Source organism: Gracilinanus agilis, chromosome 3 (assembly GCF_016433145.1).
Source record: "Gracilinanus agilis isolate LMUSP501 chromosome 3, AgileGrace, whole genome shotgun sequence".
NCBI lineage: Eukaryota > Metazoa > Chordata > Mammalia > Didelphimorphia > Didelphidae > Gracilinanus > Gracilinanus agilis.
Genome location: NC_058132.1, coordinates 333,607,137 through 333,625,162, shown reverse-complemented (window position 1 = coordinate 333,625,162; position 18,026 = coordinate 333,607,137). Strand labels below are relative to the sequence as shown.

General features: G+C 38.8%; 1 protein-coding gene across 3 annotated transcripts in view; it reads right to left on the bottom strand.

Annotated features, from left to right (window-relative positions):
- KY (kyphoscoliosis peptidase) overlaps window positions 1-18,026 on the bottom strand; it is a 104,349-nt gene that overhangs the window by 62,244 nt on the left and 24,079 nt on the right. For 2 of the 3 annotated variants that reach the window (XM_044666697.1, XM_044666698.1), the window contains one exon: window positions 2,585-2,659. In XM_044666697.1, coding sequence (XP_044522632.1) covers window positions 2,585-2,659 — 75 coding nt within the window. Of the gene's footprint in view, window positions 1-2,574; window positions 2,660-18,026 lie in introns of all 3 variants that reach the window. The other variant, XM_044666699.1, reaches the window with a different exon arrangement.

Sequence of the window (18,026 nt, the reverse complement as noted above, 5' to 3'; positions counted from 1 at the left end):
GGTTTAGCACATTTTTTTGCTCTTAGTATGTAACAATAGCTTTTTGCTGGATTGAATAGATGCTCTAGGAATTGACTAGAAAAATAAAAAAGAGAACAGGGAAAGGAGCAAAAATAATAGAGAAGGGAAAGAAGAAAAGGAAATAAAAATAGAGAAAAGCAAGGAGGGAAGTAAAGGGAAAAGAAAAGTTAGAAAAAAGGAAAAGATGAAGAAAATATGAAGGTCGAAGGACAATCTAATCACTTTTTTTCTGTTACTGTAAATTAAGGATGTTTGCACTAAGGTGTTTGACCAGCTGTTCCTTACCTTACAGAAGGGCTAAATAAGAGGAAAATGTTTAAAGAGCAACATAATTTAAGTTAGATACAAGAACTTTTGGCAGGGCTCTCACAATTATTGGAAAGGATCTTAAAGGAGTTTATGAATCTTTTCTGCTAGGATTTAAAAATAGGATAAACATAAATTTAGCAGGAGAGCCATTCACTAGGAGGAAAAAAATCTTTGCTGCAAATTTGTCTGATAAAGGTTTCATATCTAAGATGCATAAAAACCTATTCAAACATATAATAATGATAGCCCTTCCCTAGTAGATAAAAGGTTAAAAGAACTGAACTGGCAGTTGTGAAAGAAAGGAATCCAAATTCCAAAATACACCAAAATCACTAATCATTTGGAAAATGCAAATTAAAATAATTCTGAGGTTCTACCTCATACTTATCAGATTGGTCAAGATAACTAAATAGGAAAATGACACTTGTTAGAGATTCTGTGGAAAACAGATGTACTGGTACACTGTTAGTGGAACTGTGAATTGATTAATCTATTCTGGAGAGAGATTTGGAATTATGGCCCCCCAAATCACCAATCTTTGATCCAGGGATATTACTACTAAGTCTATAGCCCAAAGAGTTTTTTAAAAAGAGGAAAAAACATATGTGCAAACACATTTAGAACAGATTTTTGTTGTTGTAGCAAAGAAAACAAAAAGTTTCTATCCACTGGAGAATTGATGCATCAGAGGATATGAGATGTATAATGGATATCATATTGCTTGTCTTTTAAATGAATGGGAGAGGGATAGGTGGGGGCAAATTTGGAACTGAAAATTTAAAAAATGAGTATCAAAATAAAATTAAAAAAATTTAACCTCTATTTCTTATCTGTGTGTCCCTAGGCTAGTTACTTAACCCCAACTGTCCTCCCCTTACAGCTCTTCTGCCATGAAACCAATCCTTATTATTAATTCTAAGACAGAAGGGAAGGGCTTTTAAAAAACTCTGTTTCTGAAAAAAAAATACAAAAAAGGAGATGGAGGCAGGTAGATGGCTCAGTAGATTGAGAACCAGGCCCAGAGATGGGAGGACCAGGGTTCAAATCTGCCCTCAAATACTTCCTAGCTGTGTGATTCTAGGCAAGTCACTTAACTCCCATTGCCTAGCCCTTACCAGCCTTCTGCCTTGGAATCAATATCCAGTATTGATTCTAAGATGGAAGGTAAGGGTTAAAAAACAAACAGGAAAGGGGATGGCTTCAGAGACATCTGGGAAGGCTTGTGTGAACTGAGTGAAGTGATCAGAGCCAGGTAATCTGTACAATAACAACGACATTGTAAAAACCTCTGAGGGATGTAATAACCAACCATGATTCCAGAGGACTTATGATGAGGCATATTACCCACCTCTTGACATAGAGAGAATGGACTCCATTTATCAACTGATATATGCATTTTTGGATGTGACATAGGAGGTGGATTTGGTTTGCTTGGTTATACTTATTTGTTATAATAACAAAGATTTCCCCCCTTTTTATTTGGGTAGCAAAGAGGGGGATTTAAAAATTAATGAAGAAAACGGAATAAACAGTGTTCATACTTTAGTTGGGGTACTGACTCAAGGCAGAGAAACGGACTACATGACTTTGCTAATTTTTTTTCTCTGCAAAGAAGATAAGGATAGATTTGAACACTAGATCTTGTTTTCAAGGCTCTCCTGCATTTTTTTCATTCCTTTCTCAATGTTTGTTTCAGGGAAGGAACTGTCAATCCAGGAAGCAGAAGAGAAGGAATTCAGTTCTTCCCCTACTGACACTTCCCTCTGAGATTGGAGTAATCTCCTCCCTGAGTACCAAATACATCTGTACAAGAAGAAACTAGACAAATGATGCAACCAGATGAGACTCCCACTCATCAGTCTATGAAACAACTTTTGGGATGTAATGCATTCCTCCCACCCAAATGATTTGAATTTCCCACAAATACACCAAAAATTAGAAGGAGCAGGTATAATGAGTATGGGGAAGAGTTTAAGTAACTAACCACTGAGCAGGAACTCTGAGTCATCAGCAATCTGGAGATCAGGCCCTCCTCCCCACTGTATCTTTAGATGGAGCTCAGGCTCAGATGCTCTTTACATTTTTCCATTTTCTCCAGAAAGAATTCAGGGTGGCATATAGATTCTAGGGACCTGGAATGGGATCTCCTAGGCTCTGAGTCTATTCTCCTCCCTCCTGAATCTTTCTGAACACACCAGACAGATACCATTAGTTGCCCCTGGGAGTTCAGCAACAGATACAAATGGATACGTACGTTTGTCAAAGGAGAATTTCTTCAGGAGCTGTGGTGTTTTGTTTCGGGGGTGTATCTCCACAGTTAGGTGAGTTCCTGGAAAGGAAGAGATGTAGAGACTGTAAGCTACCAGAGGACAGGCACTGCCTAATATTAAGTATCAATGAAGAAGCATTTATTAAATGCCAACTCTGTACCTGGCACTGTACTAGGTATTAGGAATACAAAGACAAGAAAATGAAATAGTTCCTGCCCTTGTGAAGATTAAATTCTATCAAAAAGAAATTGGGTGTATTTTTAAAAAACATATATACCAGAACTCATTGATGTGACAAACATTTAATATTATCCTCAGATGAGCAAAGAACTATGCCATGCATTGAGAGTACACCTAATGTATTGGATAGTAAGACCACTGGAAATTAGAGATTTGTAATCGTGATATTTCACGTGAATCCTGTTCTCTTTAAAACCCTTTGTGAGGATGATAAAACTCTGCATACTCTTTGACCCAGCAATACAACTAATGGGTCTATTTTCTAAAGAGATCAGAGATAGAGAAAAAGGACTAATTTGTACAAAAATAATTTTAGCAGTTCTTTTTGTAGTGGAAAAGAATTGGAAATGGAGGGGTATCCATCAATTGGGGAATGGCTGAACAAGCTGTGGTATATGGTTGTATGGTATAAGTGTGGCATATGGAATATACATGGTATGTGGATATAATGGAAATCCTCTGTGCCATAAGAAATAATGAATAGGATGAGTTCAGAAAAACCTGGAAAGACTTACATAAACTCATGTAGAGTGAAGTGAGCAGAACCAGAACAGTATATACAGTAAGACAAATATTGTACGATAATCAACAGTGAAGGACTAAACTATTATCAGCAAAACAAGATTCCAAGATGACCCCACAGGATTCATGATTAAAAAACCCTCCACTATCCACAGCCAAGCAAGGATCTGTTGGAATCTAATTGTAGATCAAAGCACGCCACTCTTCACTTTATTTCCTTCATGAGCTTTTAAAAATTTGTATATGTGATATGTGACTTCATGTGGAATATGGAAATACATACTGCATGAAAGCACTGGTATAACTCAGATAATTTCTTGCCTTGGGAAAGGTGAGGAAAGAAAGAGGGAGAGAATCTGAATTATAAAATGTCAGAAAACAATTGTCAAAAATTGTTTATTCATGTAATTGAAGAAAATAAAGTTTAATAAAAAGAAACCTTTTGGGAAGCTACAGCATGTTATAGCAGAAATAACTCTGTATTTGATTCTAGAAGATATGGGTTCATGTTTGTTGTGAGGAAGATTAATTTAGTATTAGTGTTGGACCTAGCAGGAAGGGCTGGAGGATTCCAAGATGGAATGAAGGAGCAGGAAGTGGGGCTTGGATTCTGGGAGAGACTCCATTAGTGGCTGGACATAACTGTTGCTAACCCTGGGAGATCTCAGAGTTAGGGAAAAACTGCATCCAGATTCCCTGGGGTCCTGAGAGGTGGAGGCTTTCAGCAGAGGACAACAGACCTGCAGAGCAGCAACAAGTGGGGAAGTGGTTTGGGATCTGGTGGACAGCATTTCAAACTCACTCTCCCTGCCTGGGTACCTTGGATCACCTGGTGGAGTTGGCTCTTGGCATCCTGTGACCATCCTTGGATTTACCGGGAGACCCCAATTGAAAGCCATCCTCAGGCCCTTTAGCTGAGCTGACCAAACCTGGCTGGAACCAGGTTTGGAGGAGCTTTCCTTGTGACTTCAGTACTGCTTTCTTTGGGCCCTGCCTGGCTTAGGTCAATAGAATAGTGTAGTCAAGTCCTTCCCTGCCCCTGTGGTTTGCCCTTAGGTTGTAAGTATAGAATCCCTTATTCCCATCCTTCATTATTATTTCCCTCAATTAAACTGTTATAAACTTTTACCTTTTGCCTGCTGGTTCCATAGACCCTAGCCTAGGAGGGCTGAGTGACTGTTGGCCTAACAGCCATTCCTGTGACAGTTAACAGCTTGGCAGCAAACCCTGGTCTCCCTATCCTGGTTGGTCCTGTCTCTCCTTCAACCTAGTGTGAACCCACAAACCATTTAGATTACATTTTAATAATAATAGTTAACATCCCTGGTGTCCTCCCATTACATATCCTAGTTTTATTTATCACTCACCGCTGTGTGATTTGGGGCAAGTCACTTCATAATTCTTTGGACCGTAGCTTCCTTTCCTATAAAATGAAGGAGGTGGACTAGATGGCCTCTAAAACCCATTAAATCACTGATCCTATGAACACTCATTCCAGTGATGCTGCTATTGTTCACATTCATTGTACATGGTGTCAAATTGTTATTTTTAAATTTACATTTGATTTATTAAAAAAAAAACGGCCAAAAAATAATTTGGGGCTAAATCTAGTGAATCAAAGGGGTGCCTAAGATAACTGTCATTCTAAGAAATATCACTTTTGATTAAAAAAATAAGTCAATTAATTATACTGGGGTGTCTGTATGCATGTAAACATATGTGTACCTGTGTGTAGAGATGTAGGTAAATTGTCTCCAAAGACAATTCCAAAAAAACCCCCAAAACAAAATTTGAACAATGATTTCACTTGTGGAAATCCATAATACTGTCCCCCTGTGAAGAGGCAATGTGTTTCAATGATTAGGAAGTAGTTTATAGTAATTCACAACTCTCAACAATATAAACTAGTAAGTGGGTACTGCCAACAAGTTTAGTATCCCTGATTCTGGTCCCAACAGGATTTCCACCAAACCTACCCTTGGTGGAAGTCCAAGAGCCCCTAATCAATCCAACCTTGGCTCATCTCTCCAGAGTAAAGAAATGATGCCAAGGATGAGTGACTGGACATCTATACTATATTGCAATACACTCAGGACTTGTGATGTACTTTGAGGATACTCCCCTGACTAGCTTAAACTTCTTCAGAATCACTTCCTCCATCTCTTGTCTCATTATCCTTTAGCATTTAAATTTCCATTGCCATCCCAGAATCAGAGTTCCCAAAGGAATGGTAACCTGCATTTTCCTAGCTTTCCTAAAACTGTACCATATTCTGACATTAATCGTCACTTTATGATTCTGGCTTTTCAGAGCTGTCTCTAAAGTTTATTTCTTCCCAGGTAATGTGGCTATACTTCAGGTAAATGGCTAACAAATGGTAGTGGGTGGCATGGTCTATAGTCAGTCAGTCAATGACCATTTATCAAGTACTTACTATGTGTTAGGTACTGTGCTAAGCCCCGGGATTAGAAAGAGGTTAAAAAAACCAAGATCCCTCTCTTCAAGGAGCTCCCATTCTAATGGGGTCGACAACATGCAAGTAGCTATGTTCGTACAAGATATGGATATAGATAGTATAAAAGGCACTGGTGGGGGAGAGTCTGGGGTGAGGAGGGAGAGGTAGCCAGTAAAAGCTTCTTCTTTAATCTCTAAACCTTTCATTTCATTTTGTTTTTTTTTTTAACCCTTGAGTAATGTTTTATGCTTTCCCTACTTATAAAAACAATTTCTGGCATTCATTTTCTAACATTTTGAGTTCCAAATTCTTTCTCTCCTTCCTTTCCCCACTCCCTGAGATAGTAAGCAATTTGATACTGGGTATACATGTGTGATCATATAAAACATATCAGAAAAGTTTTCTTCCAGAAGGTGAGATTTGAGCTCAGTCTTGAAGGAATCCAGGGAAGCCAGAAGATGAAAGTGAGGAGGAAGAGCATAACTGGCATGGAGACAGCCATGGAAAATGCACGGACTCAGGAAATGGAGTGTCATGTGAGAGAAATAGCAAGAAGGCCAGTATCTCTGGATGATAGAGTTCATGGAGAAGGGTAAAGTGCATAAAGTCTGGAAAGGTAGGAAGGGTCCAGGTTGTGAGAGGCTTTAAAATTCAAGCAAAGGGTACACCCTGGGTGGCTCAGTAGACAGGACTAGAGACAGGAAATTCTGGGTTCAAATCTGGCCTCAGATACTTCCTAGCTCATTAACCCTGGGCAAGTCATTTAACTCCCACTGTCTAGCCCTTATTGCTCTTCTGTCTCAGAATCAATATGGAAAGTAAGAGTTTAAATAAAAAGAGAGGAAAGCCAACCAGATAGGGTATGGGATATGGCAACCATGTGGTCTGAACAGATTTTCTCTGAGTCTGCATATCTAAAAGAACCTAGCACGTTTTCCCATTCCATTATACAATTCAATTAAAACTGGACTCTTCTTTAAATGTGAACATTATGATTACTACTCTAATGACCATATTTTAAAAAAATATGCTATTTTAGAACAAGATTTAAGGAACACCATGAGAAATAGAAACTTTAAAATGCAACCAGAAAAAAAAAACAAAAAAAATGCAATCAGATACCTTTCTCATTCTTAACTCAACAATTAATGATTGTGGCTTAATTTTGCCATTGCTATCCCCCAAGCCTGAAGAGATTTAATTCATTTTGGGCCTCTCTTGGCTTTCCTGTGGCTTTTTTATAGTTCAGAAGGGGCTTCCACAGTTGCTTTCACCGGATATTACTCCTGTAGATTTCTCCTTTTGTGGGCTTAATTACTCCAGTGAAAGAATCTTTTAAAATTAGATCCCACAAATATTTATTATTTTCTTTTTGCTGAACATTGTGCTAAGAGCTGTAAGAGATATAAAATTGAAATAAGACATTATCCCTAACCTTAAGAAACTAAGGCACAAACACTGATACTTAGAACGTGCAATAACCCAATTATAATTGTTTTAGAGGAACACAGAACAAAGTACCATGTGAGGCATAAGATGAGGTTTTTACTACCAAGGGGAGATCAAGGAAGGCTTTGTGGAAAAGATGCCGTTTGATCTGGGCTTTAAATGATGGATAGGAATCTAATAGAGAAAGAAGGAAAGGAAAAGAATTCTAGGCTTTGGAGGCAATATGAACAAAGATGGGAAGGTGAAATAGTTAAGGGTATGTTTTGAGGAAAAAAAGGTAGTTTCCTTTGGCTAGAAGAAAGAGTACATGGGGGGTGGGTGGAATAATGTACGACAACATTGAAAAGGTAGGGTGGTACTAGATGGAATAGCATCCTAAATGTCAGGCAAAAAAATTTGATTTTAGTTAGAAAGAGGGGACCATTGAAGATATTCAAGCTGTGGAAAATTGTGACTAGATCTATATATAAGAAAGATTAGTCTGACAAATATATGAAGGATAGGTTGGGTGGAGGTGAATGAAGGTGAAAAAAGGTGAAAAAAGTGAAGCTACTATAAAAGTCTGGGCAGGTGGCAATTCAATGCCCAAGACTCTCCTTGGCAATGGATGTTGAGGTAAATAGCATTTCTATTTTTCACAAGACTGTTTTTCTTACTCTATTGTCTGTCTTCTAGGTGGCACAGTAGATAAGATCACTGAGCCTGAAGTAGGAAGTCCTGAGTTCAAACCTGCCTCAAGACACTTTCTAGCTGTGTGACTCTGAGCAAGTCTCTTAACCTCTGTTTGCCTGAGTCTTTTTCATTTATAAAATGAGAATAAAAATAAGACCTACCTCTTAGGGTTGTTGTGAGGACCAAATGAGATAATAATTGTAAAGTGCTTAGCACAATGCCTGATACATAGTAAGTGCTATATAAACGTTAATTCATTTATTACTGTTAGTGTCAGATTAAAAGGAATTGAGCAAAGGCACATGACATTGTGTAACAACCTCTCTTCTTTTGTTGAACATTCTGCACGTCTGACTGATTTCCAGGCCCTGATTGCTGTTGTACTGGCTCTTAACTTCATCCTGTTTATATCTCGGACTGCGGACTAGTCAGGCTTTCATCTATGCCTTGATATTTGTGCCTGTTTTCTCTTATACCTTTTGCATATTGGTTTCTCTCCTCCTCGCTTCCTATTGACTTATAAAATGCCTGTTTTCTATAAGAAAGTGCCATGGGGCTACAAAACTGAAGAGTGCAAATGGGGACACATACTGCATGAAACAGAGATATGCTTCCTCTATTCTTTAGCTAAGAGCAAAGCTGCCAGGAAGAAGGAGTACTGTCTTGGCACTTCCATGAGGGGTTGTAGTATGTGGATGCTTTGCTTTTGAGAATACTAAAAGAATCATAGAATTTAGAGGTAGAAGGAACCATAGAGGCCACTTAGTTCAAGTCCATCATTTACAAATGAGAAAGCTATGGCCAAGAGAAGTGACATGCCCGAGACCACATATAAAGTAATGAATAAAGTCATAATTTGAACCCAGGTAAGGCTGTGCTAATAAATGTTTAACAACTGGCTCTTTGTAAGACTAACCTCTGGGGGCAGCTGGGTAGCTCAGTGGATTGAGAGCCAGTCCTAGAGACGGGAGGTCCTAGGTTCAAATCTGGCCTCAGACACTTCCCAGCTGTGTGACCCTGGGCAAGTCACTTAACCCCCATTACCTATCCCTTACCACTATTCTACATTGGAGCCAATACACAGTATTGACACCAAGATGGAAGGTAAGGGTTTTATTTTTTAAAAAAAGGCTAAACTCTTTTAAGTTTAATCTGTCACTTTCTGATGTCTAGACAACCAACAAAACAAGAAATCATGTCCCGAATTAGAGCATTTGCCAATTTCCAAGATGTAAATATTCAGCACTGCAAATTTAACAACTGGCTTTTGGAAGGTAGTTTGAGACAACTCCAGTACACTCTTGAACACAGGTCTTACTGATTCCAAATCCAGTGCTCTTTCCCCTATTGCCTTTTAGACACATAGGTAGCAGCATCTTTACCTTGGAGGACAACTGGATTTCCATATTACGACTAATGCCTGAATGATGGATAGTTGCTATTGATATTATCTAGAAGTTTAATATTGATATCCATTTTCACTGGCTCTATGTGTTCAATAAGTAAGCAGCTCTGTGTTTAACCAGCTATGATGAAATCAGCTGCTTTGCTAATGTTAACATTTTCCATCTAGTGTTGGGAACAGATCTTTCTGTTTTGGTTTGACATTATAAGTGAGTACTGTTTGATGGCTTAAGTATGTTCTTATCCAACAAATACAGGTGTCAGTATATGAATATATTGATTAAGCCTAAGTTCCTGTTTATGAAATGGAGGGGTAGAAATTCAAACATACATATTAAAAACACATTATCATTCCCTCACTAGCATTAATGATTTTAATGAGAACAAAACACCTCATTTAAAACAAACAAGTAATTAGAAGTTTTAGCAGGCCTCTAATTAATCAAGCTGCAAATTGTGCCTCTCTGATGCAGACGTTATTCCTAAATTGAGTCGTTAGTTAAGGAAGGTGCATGTGTACAATGTCATTATCACATATATGTACATGAACACTTGCAGATGTATTCAAAAGCCCAGAAATTGGCATATTGGAAGAGTTTGGGAGTAGTCTCTCAGAACTACTCATCTACCCTAAGGGCGGACTGATGCTAGTGGACACAGGATTTGGCCAGTCCAAATAATATATAGTAAAGTTGATTTCTCCTTCACTTCTGGTGAAAGGCTGGGACAGAAAATGTGGGAGACATTAGTGCAGAATCAAGAATACAGATGAGGCTGGTAGTTAGGTGACTCAGTAGATTGAGAGCCAGTCTTAGAGATGGGTAGTCCTGGGTTGAAAACTAGCCTGAGAAAATTCCTACCTGTGTGACCCTGGGAAGCCACTTAATCCCATTGCCTAGCCATTACCAGTCTTCTACCTTGGAAGTGATACACAGTATTGATTCTAAGATGGGAGGTAAAAGTTTTTTTAAAAAAGAATACAGCTCAGTAGGAATAGACTCATAGCCTCTCACACATCTCTGTAGCAAAATTGCTATTGTCTGAGCCCATGATTACTTCCCTTCCCATTGTCTGGGATAGTAAGAGGAGAGATAGCTTTCCTCGAACCCTTGACCCTGTTCTCTATCATCTCCTACAGCACATTGGTCTGCCAATCATCCAGGTCCTTTCATGTAGCTTTAATTGCTCCCTCTCCACTGAATTGGTAGGATTGTATATTTAGAGCTAAAAAGGAAGTTAGGGGGTCCAATCATCTCATTTTACAGATGAGGCAGCTGGGGTTCAGAGAAGCTTAATAATTTGCTCAAGTTCAGAGATAAAAATAGTAATTGTGCTACTGCCTTCACAAATATACCCAGGTCCTCCAGGTCCAAAAAAGGCTTTCTTCTGACCCTTCTACCTTAAACAGCTCCCACAGTCATCCTCTTTTCACCTTTACTATACACATTTTTACTATTTACTGTAAATTTACTGTTTAGTTTCTTGAACTAATTGTCTACAGCACACCAAGCTCTCCTACTTCTTCTACATTCAATCTTGCCTCACACATTTGCTTTCAGCACCTCATACTCCAATTCTACTAAAAACCAATCTCTTTAAAAGCGAGCAATAAACTCCTAATTGTAAAATTCAATGGCCGTTTTCTCTAGCCCTGATTCTTTACCACTTTAAAGTATTAGAAACTATCTTCTTTCCTCTCTTACTGTATATTCTATCCTTAAGAGACACTGTACATTCTGGGTTCTTTACCTACTTTTTTTTAAACCTCTGCTTTTCTATCTCCTTCACTGACTTCTTGTTCCTCTCCAGGTCCTGTAAGTTGGGCACTCTCCAAGGTTCTGACCTTGGTCCTGTTCTCTTTTAGCAATATCATTCATTCCCAACTGGAACTTATATTTTTTCCTAAACCTGTTCTTTATTATGACTCCAGAATTCCTGTCAGTGTCACCAATTCTCAGCCAACCATTTTGAAAATTAATTGCTATCTTTGACTTCATTACCAAATCCTATGCATTTAATTTTGCCAAGGTATTTCAAATCTGTTCTCTCCTTTCTATTTCTACTGCTACCATTTTAGTACATACCCTCCCCACTGCTTCCACTTGTCTGGACCACTGCAACAGTCTCCTAATTGGTCTTCTCATTTTAACTTTCTTCTCTCTTCCAATATATTTTTGATACCTTTGTCAGATTACTTTTCTAACACATACATCAAGTCACTTCTCTTTCAAAATCTTTAGTGACAACCTATTGTCTTTAGAGTGAAATTCATTTTTTTTGGCTGAACATTCTAAGTATTCTATCACTTGGTGCCACTTTACCTATGATCTATCTCCCATTCTTTTCTTCACAATGTTATGTTTCCTGTGCCCAATGACCATTCTGCCTTACCTCATTTGTTTCTTCCAGTTATTTAGAACCTTATTCAAATGTCACCTCCTCCACAAGACCTTCCCTGACCTCCCTACTTCACTTGGACCCACACAACAATTTTTTCTATATCCTTAATAAATGACAGAATTCTGCATATGGAGAGGGACTAGCTTTTAATTTTCATAATATGTGGTTGTAAGAGGATGGGCAAACCCTGCTTGGTTTAGGTGTCCTACAAGAAGTTTTTCACAGAATCATAAAATTCCTCATCAGAATCAAAACCTAAGTGGAATTTTAGAGAATATCTACTCCAGCCCAGTTTCCCACTAAATCTGTTTTTCATTCTGACTTCAGTATTCCTGTCAGTGGCACTAACACTCAAGTCACCCAGTTAAGAAAAGCAAACCCTTACCTTCCATCTTAGAATCAATAATAACTATTGGTTCCAAGGCAGAAGAGTGGTAAGGGCTCAGCAATTGGGGTTAAATGACTTGCCCAGGACACAGAACTGAGAAGTGTCTGAAGCCAGATTTGAATCTGGGACCTTCCATCTCTAGGTCTGGCTCCCTATTCACTGAGATTCTTAGCTTCTTCTTGTCAACCAGTTTTGAAAACTAATTGCTATCTTTGTCTTTATTAACAATTCCTAGGCATTTAATTTGCCAAGATCTCACAAGATCTGTTCCTTCATATTTAACAGAAGAAGAAAATGTCCCAGAATAGTGAGGTACTTTGCCTAAGGTCACAGAATCAGTTAGCAACTGGGCTTGCACTAGGATTCAAACTTAAATCTGTTGTCTTCAGGCCCTGGCCCAGCTCCTTCAGTTCAAAAGAAATTTCTTAGGCCCTTAACTTGTCATAGTCTGCATTAGGTTCTGGAAATAGAAAGATGAAAACAAAATAATCCTGGACCCCATGGAACTTACCTTTTACTGAGAGGAAACAGAACCCACACAGATAAATAATAAGTAATTTACAGATAAGTAAATCAACATATATTCAAAATCTTTAAAAATCATAATTAGGAGAGGAGGAAGAGGAGGGGAAAAACCAAATAAGGACAGAGATCCATACAGGCCTCATGGTGGAATTGGTCCCCCAGCTAAGCCTTAAAAGGAACCACCAACTCCAAGAAGTAGAGTTATGGGGGGGCATATTCCAAGCATGAAAGGCAGCTTGGGGAAAGGTGCATAGGCAGGAAGTGGAATGTTCTGAAATGGAAGCAGTAAGTAGGCCAGTTGTTTTTCTATTGAGTAAGGGGAAGTGAGTGATAGTATCATAAAAATAACAAACATTGACTTGGACAATATTTAAGAGATAGCAAAGGATAGCAGGATCTGGTGTGCTATGGTCCATGGGATCATGAAGAGTCAGACACAACTGAACAACTGAAGCACAAAAGAGGGGAGGTCATCAGTTTGGAAAACTGGGTTGAAGCCAGACTATGAAGGGCTTTAAATTGTAATGTTAATTCTCAGAAGAAAATGTATGCTTTGTAATCTATAATGTAAAGTTTGAATTCTTTGAGAATAATTTCAGGATAAGGATTTTGCCATCTCCCCAGAATCCAGACAACGAATCTGTTTGATGAAGGCACCAAAAGATCCCTTCACTGGATCATGAAGACCAAAATTGAACTTTGGGTGCTGTTGATTTTGAACTATGGGGGTTGGATGCATGTATTTTTTTAAAATTTTAAACCCTTAACTTCTGTGTATTGACTTATAGGTGGAAGAGTGGTAAGGGTAGGCAATGGGGGTCAAGTGACTTGCCCAGGGTCACACAGCTGGGAAGTGTCTGAGGCCGGATTTGAACCTAGGACCTCCCATCTCTAGGCCTGGCTCTCAATCCACTGAGCTACCCAGCTGCCCCAAATGCATGTATTTTGAATGGACAGTTTATGCCAGAAAGGGGGACTGCCCCCTAAATGGTTTTTTGTCAATGTACCGAACATTGGTTTTGTTCTTTCTCCCTTTTATCTCTAAATTATTGTAAACTCTAATTTGATTATGTTTTCCTGATCCATTGGGGAGATATATCTCCCAAAGGATCACAGGGGGTAATGTGTTAGTTAAAATCATCTGGGGTTCTATTTAGAAGGATTGAACCTCAATATAGTGTTTGACAAACTTCTGTGGACCTGTGGGGGTCCTTAAAACTACATTTCCCATGATTCCTCATGGCAGGCAGGAAGTGTGATGATGTAAGAGAGGGGATAAGACTCCTGAAGTGACTTTGAACTCCTCTCTTTAGCTACCTGAGCGTGAGAGATGAAAGGAAAAAATGGCTGAGGCGGCAGTTTGAATACTTACAGGTGCGTGGTCTAATGATTTTATCTCTATCAGCATGGCTTTTATTAAACTACTATTCTCCCTTTTCATCTCGGCCCTCATCATTTTTAAAAACAACAGTAAATATATGAATTTTTACTCTGTTCTACTAATTAGTTACCAAACTGAATTCCAAAACAAGCCTTGAAGTAAGCAAGACATCTAAGATCATTGTTTATCATATAAGGAAACTAAAGCCCAGAGGGGGGAAGCATCTCATCTAGTGTCCTTCTATACAGAAGTGGCAGAAGCAAGTTTACAATTGAGATCTTCTGGCTCCCAGTCCAATGTTCTCTCCACTGGGCCAAGCCACCAGAAAAGTGCAAGAAAGGATAACTTTCTACATTCTTCTATACTTCCTCTAGGAGTGATAATTGCAGTGATATGGTTGATACACACTCCTGTGGGGCCTAGTACACTGGATGGCTGTGTTAGAAACAATCTACTTGCACTATTGCCAGGCCAGCATCTTGGAATGCTTACTGTCTGTTGCTCATCTTTCCTGTCAAAGAGGACCAGTCACAAGATGGGGTGACATATTTTTTTTAAACCCTTACCTTCCATCTTGGAGTCAATACTGTGTATTGGCTCCAAAGCAGAAGAGTGGTAAGGGTAGGCAATGGGGGTCAAGTGACTTGCCCAGGGTCACACAGCTGGGAAGTGTCTGAGGCTAGATTTGAACCTAGGACCTCCCATCTCTAGGCCTGGCTCTCAATCCACTGAGCTACCCAGCTGCCCCCATGGGGTGACATTTTGACTTGCTTGGAAGTTGGATTTAAGTGAGGCAAAGTTGCACAAAGGCATCAGCCTCGCTCTCTCTTCCAGTCATCCAAGTCCAGTGGCAAGAAAAAAAAACAATACCAGGATGAGTGGTGATGGCCTAGGATGCAGTGGATGACCTTGGAGTGATCAAGCTCTTAGTGTTCCACAGACCCTGCTTCTACTACCTTCATGGTTATTGGAACAAATTGTTCTCATCTGCCCATTCTGCCAAGAAGTCTTCCTATACCTGGGGTAGACATCCTCTTAACTCACTGACAGGTGTGAAGTCTATTAGTTACACTCGACTTGAGGTGTATAATGTGTTCAGGGAGGACTGAGAAGCACCTCCAGTGTGAAGGCTTGCTAAGCTCTTTTCAGGTCTACTCATTCACCTTTTTAAAAAAAATTTTTTTCAAACTCTTACCTTCTGTCTTGGAACCAATATGGTGTATTGGTTCCAAGGCAGAAGAGTAATAAGGGCTAGGTAATGGGGGTCAAGTGACTTGACCAGGGTCACACAGCTGGGAAGTGTCTGAGGCCAGATTTGAACCTAAGTCCTCCCATCTCTGGACCTGTCTATCAATCCACTGAATCACCCAGCTGCTCCCTGCTCATTCACCTTTGGTGCCCACCTTTCACCCAACTCACCTGTGGCTCCAAGAGGCAGTAGTATATGTATCAGTAACACTCTGGTAAAACCATTTCTGCAAATGGGATAAACTATTATCTTTCTAAACTTAAATTAAAGACATGGAGGAGGGGCCAGGGCAGTTAGGAGACTGTGTGGATTGAGAGCCAGGCTTAGAAATGAGGGGTCCTAGGCTCAGATCTGGCCTCAGACACTTCCTAGCTGTGTGACCCTGGACAAGTCACTTAATTCCCATTGCTTAGTCCTTAGTTGCTTTTCTGCCTTGGAACCAACATTTAGTATTGATTCTGAGACAGAAAGTAAGGGCTTTAAAGAAATCATATAGATCAAGTGTCCCAAATCATTTCCTGATTCTCCCAAATGCTAGTCTTTTCCTACAACTATACTATATTTATTTTGTATATGTTTAACTTATATATAATAAAAACTATATACTGTTACCATTGAAAAACTGCAAGTTCCTTGATGCCAGAGATTGTTTCCCTTTTTGCCTTTGTAGCTTTTGTACTTTCTATAGTTCCTTGAAAAGAGTAGGTGTTTAATAAATGCTTATTGATTGATTGACATGTGACTTAATGATCTGAGAGGCCGAGTAACATATGGTCCTGGAGTCAGGAAGATTTGCGTTCAAATTCTACCCATCAACTGGCTGTGTGACAGCTGGGTAGTTACCCATTAGCTTCTCAGTTCTCCATTGCAATTCTTTAAGAAGATAAATTGCAGATCATGAACTAGTGTGCACTGGGGTGACGGTAAGAGGTGGTGTTTCCTTGTTGGGAACTCCCCATCACAATAAATCACAAGAATGGTCCCAAATTAAATGAATATGAACAAAGAAATTAATTAAAAACAGCAATAACAACAACAAAGTCAGAGAACCTGTTAGTTCTGAGGATCTCTGAGACTGAAGAGATCACTGGCAGGGTAGGTTTCCTTGCTAGCAGTTCTCTGGCAAAGTTTGCATTTAGGAATACTGTAATCATGTTTACATTTTCTGTATGATCTTATTATTCTGCCTTTGAAAACACTGTTACTTGTAGAAACTAAAAAAATGAGTGGATTATATTAATCTGTTCTAGATGAATATGAAGTCTTAAGCTGAACTTTACTAGTATTTGACTTTAGGATTTGGGGGAAACACTTCACTTTCTCCTTCTGTAAAACAGGACTAATAACTCCCTGACCCTTTCTTTCAGAAATGGAATAGCTAGAAAAGTAGTTCTCAAACTTTATGGTCTGAAGACCAAACCCTTTACATTCCTGAAATTATTGAAGACTCCCTCTCCCAAGAGTTTTTATTTATGTGGATTATATTTATTGGGACTTATAGAAAGTAAAATTTCTTAGCATTATTATGAAAATAGTTTTAACTTTGTGGACACCTCTGAAAGGGTCCCAGAGATGCGGATTCTAAGCTATCACTGATGTTCTTATAATGAAGCAGAATGGCAGCTGAAGGATGAAAGACCAAGTGAGAAACTGACTATTTAATAATGTGCTGCTGGAACTCCAAACCCAAGAAAGGAGTTCTTTATAGGAGTACTGAGGTCCAAGAATCTGTACAAGAGCGTAATCTCCCATTCTTCTTTGCTGTTCCAATCCATTTTAAACACTGATGCTAGATTGATCATCTCAAACAATCCTCTGCTCAAAACCTTTTAATATTGATCTACTGACTATGGATAAAATTTAAACTTTTTAGTCCAGGAGTAAGGAACCCCACGCTACTCTTTATGTATCTTTCCAACTTGATTTCCTAATACTCTTCTACATCTATCCTACTCTTTAGCCAAAATGATTATCTCATGGCTCTCTAACTCATTAGAAACAACCCCATCTCCACCATTTTATTTCTGACTCGTACGCTCTTCTAGTTTAAACTTACCCATTTTTTAGACTCAATTCAAATCCTCGAATTTAAACCAGAACACATCATAGTAAAGGCCAATACTATGGACCTATTTCCTAAGTTGCACTTCTCTTTATATTAATTACTCAGATAATTAATTAAATTAAAATTATTATTAAGTTAAAATTAATATAATTACTCAGGCAAGGAGGAGATAAATACTTGGCACCTACTAGCAGACATTTGTGCTAGTTTTCATGGGAGATATGGAATAAATGTAAGACATAATCATGTCCTCTGGATACTTTACAGTCTAGCTGGTGAGATGACATACATATGGCAATGTAGCACAGGGGGACAAGCACTTAATTTGGAATCTAAGGCCTAGATTTGAATGGCAGCTCTGATACTACTTGAGACAGTTATCTAGTGTAGTGGATAGACCATCAGATCTAGAGTAAGAAAGACCTGAGTTCATATAAGTCTCAGCCATTTACTTAGCTATGTGACCTTGGGCAAATCACTTAAACTGTCTGCCTCAGTTTCCTCATGTGTAATAGAAAGATGTTAGAATCAATAGCCTCTGTATGTCCCTTCTAGCTCTAAATCTATGATCCTTTGAGTGCTGACTTATCAATGTCATTGGTGAAAATAATGATACATAGGATATATATTAGAATGGGAAGATGCCTTAGAGATCATCTAGGAAGGAAGAAAATGT